Genomic DNA, 10,865 nt, shown 5'->3' on the forward strand with positions numbered 1-10,865 from the left:
TCTTACTGCCAGCGATGCAGACCAAACTCTGAATCCAGTGTACAGGAACCGAACACCCTGTATCAGGGGATTCGGTACCCCAGTCCACAAAACATATGTAGACTGGTTGGGCGAACTCCCATGCACCCTCGAGGACCCTGCCGATGGTGTAGAGCTGGTCCACCGTTCCACGGCCAGGACGAAAACCACACTGCTCCTCCTGAATCTGAGATGCGACTTCCCGACGGACCCTCCTCTCCAGCACCCCTAAATAGACCTTACCAGGGAGGCTGAGGAGTGTGATCCCCCTGTAGTTGGAACACATCTTCTGGTCCCCTTTCTTAAAAAGGGGGACCGCCATTCCAGTCTGCCAATCCAGAGGCACTGTCCCCGATGTCCACGCAATGTTGCAGAGTCAACCAGGACAGTCCCACAAGATCCAGAGCCTTTAGGAACTCCGGGCAAATCTCATCCACCCCCGGGGCCTTGCCACCGAGGAGCTTTTCAACCACCTCTGTGACCTCAACCCCAGAGATAGGAGAACCCGCCTCAGAGACCCCAGACTTTGCTTCCTCAAGGGAAGGCGTGTTGGTGGAATTGAGAAGGTCTTCGAAGTAGTAGTATTCTCCGCACCGGCGCACAACGTTCCGAGTCGAGGTTTCAAATTGGGGTTTGAGTTTCTAGTCAGTGTTAGGGCTTCAAAGTAGAGTTTCAACCCAGAGTTAAGGTTTAAAAATAAGGTTTGCGGGTTCAAGCTAGACTGAGTGTTTCAATTTAGTGTCGAGGTTTCAAATGAGGCTCTGAAGTCTGCGTTATGGTTTCAAATTAGTTTCAAACTGGTTCGGGTTTCACATCACAGTTTGGGTTTCAAAGTAGGGTTTCAAGCCACTACAAGGGTTTCTTCATGTTAGCAGTGAATGTTTGAATGAATGTCAACACTTTCGTTGTAAATGACATCTTCCTTTACGTGTACTGTGATGTTTTGACTGTATGTGTCTCTAATCCAGCATTGTGTCCGTATTACTTTATGACGCTGGTTGCCAGGCGTACCGGCGCCGCCTTGGGCGGGGGGAAAAAATGCAGATAATTCTCAGCTCGCTGTTTAATTTTAGAACTGCCCGTGACACACCAAATTCAGCAGGAACGCTCTCCGCCGTCTTTGCAGCCGCTCTGCGAAAGGCGTCCAAATGAATATTAAGAATGTATTTTTTTTTGAATGCCAAGAAGGAGAGGAAGAGTGTTAAATATGTGAGCCGAGTACTTTGCATTTTGTTTATTTTCATTTGACGCAGAGCTGAGCGGGTCAACCGCTTATTACCGAAAAGGCCTTTTGATCCCTTTTGGCTGTGTAAAAGTGTTTCGCAGCCCGAGTGGAAAATCGCGATGCAAAAACGCAACATGTTTACTTCGGGAACGCTAAACTCTCAGTCGACTTGAATGTGTGAAGAGTTGCGTCTGCTGAGTTGGATGACAAACGACGAAGGTAGGGTTTTAAAAACAGGGTTTTGAGACAGGGTGAGGGTTCCCAAGATCAGGTTAAGTTTTTAAATGTGGGTGTCAGTGTGGAGTTTGTGTTTTCGATCAGTGTCTCCAGGCTGGCGTAGCGTTTCAAGCGAGGTTTGGCTTTCAAATTAGGGTTTCCAGTCAGGGTTATGGTTTCAAATTAGGCTCTCGAGACTGAGTTAGGGTTTAAAAGTAGGGTTACAAACCAGGTGTTTGGAGTTCAAGTTAGGGTTAGGGTTTGAAATGAGGATTTTACGACAAAGTCAATTTAGAGTCTCAACCCTGGTTAGGGTTTGAAGCAAGGTTTGGCTTTTAAATTAGGGTTTCAAGTCATGGTAATGGTTGCAAATAAGGCTCTTTAAGACTGGTTTAGGGCTTTAAATTAAGGTTTTAAGACAGGATCAGGGTTTCAAATTTAGGTTTAAATCCAGAGTTAGGCTTTCAAAGTAGGTTTTCAAAGCAGAGTTAGGGTTACAAATTAAGGTTTCAAGCCAGGGTTAGGGTTTCAAAAAGAACATACCGTATTCAGTTTGGTAAAATGTTTTTGGCTTTCAAGGGGCTTTTTCTGTCCTTTTAGTCCGTGTGTGCTTTCAGACATGTTTGTTTTGATACATTTTACTGCCTTCTTATTGCTTATATTCATCTTTTATTTATTTTCATTCAGTCTATTTCATCCTAATAACTGCGTTCTGAATTTTAGATGGGATTTGTATAAGAGCACTGTTTCAGTTTTTAAGCTTTTATGAGCGTGTCAAGAAACAACCTGTGTGTGCGAGCGTCACACTTGTTTTTCTGTGCATGAATTCATTTGACACCGACGCCACCGCACTGAATTATTAATGCCAAGACTAATTATAGGCACTGGCCACCGTGGCAACCGAGGCTGCAAAAAAAAAAAAAAAAAAAGAAGCCCCACCCCCTCCGCCCATGAAGTGTGGCACCTCTGCCGCCACATTGTTTTGCCTCCTTTTCGTCCATCCTTAACTACTCAATGCAGTATTTAGTTTATATTTGACATACAAGTGTAAACTCTCAACTCAGTGAAGATTCTGAAGTAAAAATTACTTTTTTCGTGCAGCATTATACATATATATATATATATATATATATATATTTTAGGAAAGTGCCACATCAATGGTTTCTCTTCTTAGAAATGTGCAGGTTTTTTTTTTTTTTTTTAGGTAAGCGCAACATCAATGTTTTTTCTTCTTAGAAATGTGCACGTTTTTTTTTTTTTTTATTTTTATTTTTTTAGGTAAGCGCAACATCAGTACTTTGTCTTGTTTTTAGAAGAATTGAATGACACAGATCATAATTCTGTTATTAAAAATAACTGCAACATCAGTTTTCATTTTTAGGAAATGAACAATGCAGACAAGCGCAGCAATTTTAAGTCTGAATTACGCTATAAAAAATGCCAACGTCAGGCATTGTCACCTGCAGAGAGGTTGAATTTTGTATGTTTCGACTCGACAAATTAAAAACAGCATAAAATATTTAACGCTCATTCGGATTCAGTTAGAGAGGGTGCATGGCGTTGCCAAATTTGGCAAAAATTTAGTCTCTGTGGGTTTTTTTTTTTTTAATCACTAAACATTATGTACCATGGAAATGAGTCTCTCGTAGTGTTTTTTTTGCCAATAAGTCAATCCTCCACTTGTCAATTATGCATAAACGCTCGCCTCATAACGCTGAAGTTCGCCAGCTGTTTCTCACCTGCGGGCTGCAAATGTCACTTAACATCTCGTTTTTTTTACGGGAATGATATTTGTATTATTTTAATTTTTTTTTGCCTTTTCCTTCCAAAACCTGCCGCGGCAAGCATCTCATTATCATTGTTTTATTATTATTATTGAATGAATACATTGCAATATTCCTGGTGACTGTCCATCTATTCCGCCCTGGAATTGTTTACAACCCCTGATAGCACGCATTGCACTTCCATTCCCTGTCATACAGCCTTTTTCCAAAACGTATTAACTGCATTTATTCCCTCCAAATTCTACACCAAATCTCTCATCGTTACTCTGTGAAAACATGTTTATGAATTTTTTTGCAAATGCAATACATATTGCAAGCCTCGAACCCGACGTTAATGTGCACAGACTGTATATGAATGGAATTGGGAATTGTGATTGAAAGTTCCAACGTGTGTTAGTCACTTTGTTTTGTTGTGGTCTTGTCTCGCAGAGCTGTGACAGAATGGTGGACTGCTTGAGTAAAGTCATGCCGCACACGGTCATCTCATGCTGGCAGCCGGTCCTGGGACTGGTCCTGCTGGCCGTCTTCGTAGGCTCCGCCCTGGGCTGCCCCTCCCGCTGCGAGTGCTCGGCGCAGACCAAGGCCGTGGTGTGCCACCGTAAGCGCATGCCCACCATACCCGATGGAATCCCGGGGGAGACCAGAATCCTGGACCTGAGTAAGAACAAGCTGACCATGATCAACCCGGATGATTTCGCTGCCTTCCCGGGCCTGGAGGAACTCGACCTGAGTGGGAATATAATCAGCTACGTGGAACCGGGTGCCTTCAACGCCCTATTCGGCATGCATTCTCTCAGCCTGAAGAGCAACCGGATCAAGCTCATCCCTCTGGGAGTCTTCTCTGGCCTGGCCAACCTCACCCGGCTCGACGTTAGCGACAACAAGATCGTCATCCTCCTGGACTACATGTTCCAGGACTTGCACAATCTCAAGTTTTTGGAGGTGGGTGACAACGACCTGGTTTACATTTCGCATCGCGCGTTTAGCGGACTTTTGAGCCTGGAGACGCTGACCCTGGAGAGGTGCAACCTCACCGTGGTGCCCTCCGAGGCTCTCTCGCACCTACACAACCTGGTTAGCCTGCACCTGCGATACCTCAGCATCAGCACTTTGCATCCGTACTCCTTCAAAAAACTGTTCCGGCTGCGCCACTTGGAGATCGACAACTGGCCCTCGCTGGATCACGTGCCGGCCAACACCCTTCACGGCCTCAACCTCACCACTCTGTCCGTCACCAACACCAACCTGTCGTCTTTCCCCTACCAGGCCTTGAAGCACTTGCCCTACCTGACGCACCTCAACCTTTCCTACAACCGCATCCGGCACATCGAAGGCGGGATGTTGATGGACCTGGTTCGCCTTCGGGAGTTTCACCTGGTCGGCGCGCAGCTCACCGCCATCGAACCGTACACCTTCCAGGGCCTGCGGGGACTCAAGGTACTCAACGTGTCGCACAACCGACTCGATACACTGGAAAAGGGGATCTTCCAGTCCCCGGAAGCTTTGGAGGTCCTCCTCATCGACAACAACCCGCTGGTGTGCGACTGCCGTCTCATGTGGATCTTACAGAAAAGGCATTCCATCTTGTTCGGGGATTCCCAGCCGGAGTGCAACACGCCCGAGGGGATCCGAGGCAGGCCGTTCCAGGAGTTTAAGGAAAGCCTGCTGTCCTACTACGTGACCTGCACCAAGCCCAAAATCCGCGAGAACAAGACGCAAACGGTGACGGTGGACGAAGGCCAGCAAGCTCTGCTGCACTGCAGCGCCGAGGGCACGCCGAGGCCCGTCGTGTCCTGGGTGTCCCCGCGGCGGCGCGTCCTGACGGCCAGGAGCCACGGTAGGCTGACGGTTCACAACAACGGCACTCTTGAGATCAAAGTCGGCGGAGGTTCAAGACGGCGGCGTCTACCTCTGCCTGGCCTCCAACACGGCCGGGAACGACACCCTGATGACCTCGCTGGCTGTCAAAAGCCTGGGCTCGCTGTACGCCAACAGGACCCAGTACTACACCGACCCCAGCAACACCACTGCCAACGGGACCGCCGGCGTCACCCTGGGCTTGGACCTGAAGACTATTTTGGTGTCGACAGCCATGGGTTGCTTCACGTTCCTGGGGATGGTCTTGTTTTGCTTCCTGCTCCTGTTCGTCTGGAGCAGGGGCAAAGGAAAACATAAAAACAACATCGACGTGGAATATGTGCCTCGATCCAAGTCCAACGGCACCAATGTGGACTCGGCCGACATCCAGGCCGGTCCTCATCGTTTCAACATGAAAATGATGTGACTTGTTTTATAACGAAAAAAAAAAAATTGGGATCTGTGAGGAAAATGACCCAAAGTACATTCTATTTTTTTGCACATGGAACCGCAGCTGTCAGAGAAGTGGTCGCAAAGGACTTTGGGGTAAGAGACAATGAGCGGGACCTTGGATACAATGCTCGTAGGACGTCGGAATTGCTTCAACTCGGACGGGGAGTGAACGGTTCCCAGGGAATTACGTGACATTTATCTGCTTTTTGAGATTTATACGCCCCCTCTGGAAAAACAAGAATGCCCTTCGACTTCTGTGGCTTGGATCTTCTAGACTCGGCTGAACCGTGTACAGTAACCAATTTGTATCTTACGCTAAAAATAACCTTTGTTGAGTCTTATGCGACATGCTTCGTCACCCATCCGATCAACCAATGACGGCGACCATCGCTTCCTCTGTTCGATACTTTTGCCCATGTTTGTGCCTAATGCTTTGTTATGTGCACCTACTGTATGTGCATACTCATTCAAAATAAATATTCATAGCAATATTCATGGGATGCATTAGCCAAAATTGATATAATCCTATACTGTATGTTCAGCAAACAAAGCAAAACCTTTGAAGTTTCCATGGATTCAGGAAGGGCTTCTATGGGTGATTATATGTCCCTGCTCCCCCACGATTGACTCAGAAATAGGAAATATGAATAAATACATATTTATCAAATGACATATTTTATTTATTAATGATGTTGGGCAAAATTCAATCCTCAACAGCTGTCGGGTGTCCAATATAATATCTGGACGGTCCCTCGGATGAACATGAACCACCCTTTTTGTCCGACCTCAGTGTCTTTCTATTCCTTTGAAGTGTACCTTTTTGGCCCATGTGTCAACTTTTTGCTACAGTGATATTTGCATCGTTTTTTCTTTTCTTTCCCCTGTAACAAAAACCAAAAAAAAGGACTTTGTTGTAGTAGTTCCTCATTTTGTTGTTGAATCATTAGATTGTGACAATTTCCCAAAAAAAAAAAAAAAAATGTATGTGGCATAAATGCAGATGTATTTGTACCTGTGACAGAAGTCAACTTTATTGATGACACAGTGGCTATTGTATCATTCTGAAGTTGCAAATGGCTTCAATTAAAATTGAAATTCAAAAAATTACAGTGGTGCCTTGAGATATGAGTTCAATTTGTTCAGTGAGCACGCTCGTATCTCAAAACACTAGTACCGCAAATCATCTTACCCCACTGAAATTTGTTCGTTTCAGCCCCCCGAAAAGTACACAAAAAATATTTGTTCGTGTTTTTTCATAACAAAGATTGCAAGTCTACAGTATTGTAATATTAAAACACACGCTACTAACATGTGTTTTCCAGAAAAGCTGCACAACTGGAAAATGCCGGTACCTAATGTATTGTCCTTCCTTGTTCTTCTTCTGTGGGGTCAATTGACGGTTGGCGAACCAGTTTAATTGCGCATTACCGCCACCAACTGATATTGTCCTTCCACTGCAAGGAAACCAATGTGAATTGATGGTGGCCGTGATGTTTGCTGCCGCCATCTAGCGATGGAGGTTAGGAGTGCATTCGTGTCCCCAATGTCCTCAAAAGACAACAAAAAATTAGCCAGGCAACGGCTTCGCGTCCAGGAAAACTCGTAAGTCAAGGCACTGGAATCGAAATTTAGTTTTGAATTGATTTTTAAACATTTAAATGATTTGTTTAAAATGAAAATCTAAACAAATGAAATGAAATTGATTATCAATCAATTGTATTGATTTTAAATAAAGTAAATAAATAAAGTAAATAAAAAAAAATCACATTACATTAGTTTTGGGGAAATTGAATTTATTTAAGCTCTTGAAAATTTTAAGTAAATAGATTTTTAAGATTTAAATTGACTTTCAAAATATTTTCATTCAATTTTGAAAATAATAACAATAATATAATATTGAAAATTGTAATTGTTTTTTTATTTACTATTGAAAAGTAGAGATTTTCTCAAATGTGAATAGATTTGCATCAAAATTAATTGATTACAATTTTTTTTTCGGTAGTCAAGTGCGCCTGTGAAGGAGAAAAAGCTCCATATCAAAATGAATAATTTTCTGTTTTTATTGACATTGGTGATTTTGTTATTTTACTGAGTTACACAACAGGGTTATATATATATATATATAAAATATTAGCACTATGGTTGATAAGGTTCACTTCTACAACCAACGTGATACACGTATTGTAAAATGAATGACGCAAAACATGGCATTAGTTTCTTCAAGCTGACATGCGGTATCATTAATTCACGATAGCGTCGGCGACTGCTCGTTTCCGAGCGTCGGTTTCGCCTGTAACTAGGACGTTGCTGTCTGTGGTCGCCGTCGATGGCGGATGTGGCGTCGGAGGCCCAGCCTATAGGTGGAATCGTCGTGATCTAAACTCAAAGGATTCAAGTTTGAATTTAGGGTTAGGGTTGCAATTTACAGTTTCAAGCAAACTTAAGTGGTGCACGCCACGGTTAAGGTTACAAATAAAGTTTTAAAGATGGTGTCAATGTAAAAAAAATTGAAAAAATAAAAGCCCAGTAAGTCACATCACATTGTAAGGCAGGGTTAGGGTCTCAAATCAGGGTTTCAAGGCTGTGTTAGTGTTTCAAATGGGGATTTCAATTTGGGTTTCAGGACGTGTTTGGGGGTTTTACGTTGGGTAGGTCTTCAAGTCCGGGTAGAGTTTCAAGGTTGCGTTAGGGTTTCAAGCCCGGGTTTCTCCGCTGTCAGTTTGAAATAGTCTTGTTTTTGAATATAAGGATGGAAATTTCTAATTTGAATTATTCTTTTTTTAAATCCGATTCACCGATGAATCAAAAAATAAAAATAGATTAATGGATTATTAAAACAGCCCTACAGTTGCAGCCCTAATTGTATCCGTCCCGAAAGTCTTTAGAACAAGCTGTGAATGAATGTTATCCGTTGTGTGAACGCTCGGAGTCAAGAAGTGCTCTTCCCGCTCTCGTTTAGACAGCATTTAATGGCGGCCGTGAATAATGTGCCGACTTTAATGGAGCAGAATAATCCCTGACAGTTTAATTACTCAATTGAACTACTTGTTTGGATGTTAGATGATCTGAAGACTCTCCACAAAGGAACCTCCTCAAGGCGGTTTAACCTTACTATTAAATCTTCGTGCTGAACGGTTTTCTTTTCTTCAAAAAGGACTGAAATGATTTGAATGAATTGATCAGTGATAAGTTTTTCACTGTCAAAGGTACCTTCAAAAAAAAAACTGAAATCTTAACCCTGGTTTAGAACGCAAACTTGAAACCCTAACCTTTGCTTCAAACTGTTAATTGCATCTTGGTGCCAAGGAGCTGTTGAAGTGAGTTGAAGTACAGAGTGTGATTACAATTGCCACCTCTGCTGCCAGTGAAACGAAAGCGAACGTGGATGACGCGCGACCATTTGGCGTTCCTACCGCGTTTCGCCACCTGTGTCCAGATTGACTTCGCCTGGTAAATGTCAAACACGGAAGATGAAGCAATGCCCCACCATTCCGCTTTGTCACATGTCGACGGAGCCCCGTTTCCCGTGGCGAGGACCTACCGAAAATTGGACCGCAGGCGTCAAACGCCATCCGTCTTGATTTGTCGACGCGACCGCGCTTGGCTTCGCGCCTCGGCCGACTCTGGTTTTCTTGTTTTGTTTTTTCAAGGTTTCCGTGGAGGTCCGGCGCCTTTTGGGCACAAAAGCGACGACGTTTGTCACACGTCGTGATGCCTTTCAAGCGCTCCCTCGTTATTACTCAGCCGAAGGTCGGCTTGTTTGCGTGTCGTGAGTGAGTTTGAAGAGCAGAACGTACCGCCAAGAGCCTTTCAAACTCAAAAAGAATGCAAAACATGGACCGGATCTGCTTGATTCTACTGATAATGCTGAAAGTACTTGAATTGGAGGAGTAGTAGGGCCACAGTTGACAGACAATAATACTCATATACTTTATATTCCCCAAAAAGGTAAGTAGTCAAAAGTCATCTTCTTCTTTTTTACAAGAATAAAGTCATAAATAATATTTCATTAAATTTTGTACATAAGCTCTTAAAATTATGGTGGTTTTTTTTTTTTGTTTTTTTTTCCATTTGTCTTTTTAATCTCAAAAAACTTTTTGTCTCGAAAAATTTGGCTAAATTTCAAAGTAGTACACATTTATTCTGAAAAGAAACACGCCAGAAAAATACATGACTTTATTTTAAAATATATATACATTTCTTAACGTTCAGAATTTTATCTGGAAAAAAAACATAACTTTTCTTTAAAAAAAAAAAAAAAAAGAGACTTCTTATATGATTATGAATTTTCTCATGAAGAAATATTTTTTGTTGTTTAAATATATATTTTTTTTCTCATGAAGAAATATTTTTGAGTTTTTCTGACCAATATGACCCTTTTCCCCAAAAAATCTGACTTTATTTCTGTGATATTATATATATGTTTTTCAATACAAATGACTTTTTCAATCCTAAAAACAATATGCCTATTTTTCTCTCAAGATGACTAAATTATTTTAATACTATGAATGTTTTTTCCCCCCCGTAAAACTATGGACTCTCTTAATTCAAGTGATTCTTTTTTTTTTCTAACTTAAAAAAAAAATAAAAAATTACTTTATTCTCATAACATTATGACCTTATTTTTCTAGTGTAATATTTTTGGTGATATTTTTTCGTATCTATTCAGTTTATGAATGCCTTGATACTAGGCTCTCAGGTATCAACTGTCAATTTTGTCCTCCGCTAGATTTATCAGCAAGTTAAATTTATAATACCTGACAGTATCAATCAAAACTCAATGCAGGAGTCTGACATCACACAACATACCATATTTAACACGTTTACAAGATATTAACACTTCACACAACACTAGAGAAAGCCATTGAATATGGAGTTTGTAATGTAATGTGTAAAAATCTAAATTCGGCTTGAGTGTCGTGCTGCGTAGTTTGTATGTTCATTAAAAAAAAAAAAATATATCCAGCGTGCCAAAAATAATGAGTTCCTCTGGGAAAACAAACGCTGCTCCACATTTCCCGCGTCATCCCCCCAAAGGGATTATTCTGAACCTTGACACCCGTAAGAGTAAAGTAATGATACATTACGTGTTGAAAAAACAAACACAAAAAATACATTACATATTTGGCTCAATTTGGCCGCAGAGGCTTTGAAACATCGCTTGGATTGTCCGGACAGAACCAGCAGTCATTAACGGTGGACAAAAAAAGATGATCGCTGTCGACATTTATTATTCCACTGCGCTGTGGCTTGAATTTCTTTTCAACTCTGAGCCTGCCGACAAAGGACGCCAGGAGGACCAAAAATATTTT

At 42.2% G+C, this 10,865-nt stretch overlaps 1 protein-coding gene across 1 annotated transcript; it reads left to right on the forward strand.

Moving 5' to 3' along the window:
• Positions 1-1,196: 1,196 nt before the first annotated feature.
• Positions 1,197-6,625, forward strand: LOC133407650 (leucine-rich repeat and immunoglobulin-like domain-containing nogo receptor-interacting protein 2). Its single transcript, XM_061685745.1, is given in 3 exon segments — positions 1,197-1,227; positions 3,673-5,118; positions 5,120-6,625. Coding segments are annotated over 2 exon segments (1,842 nt in total). The 5' UTR covers positions 1,197-1,227; positions 3,673-3,684; the 3' UTR covers positions 5,528-6,625.
• Positions 6,626-10,865: the final 4,240 nt, after the last annotated feature.

Source organism: Phycodurus eques, chromosome 9, assembly GCF_024500275.1.
Source record: "Phycodurus eques isolate BA_2022a chromosome 9, UOR_Pequ_1.1, whole genome shotgun sequence".
Classification (NCBI taxonomy): Eukaryota; Metazoa; Chordata; class Actinopteri; order Syngnathiformes; family Syngnathidae; genus Phycodurus; species Phycodurus eques.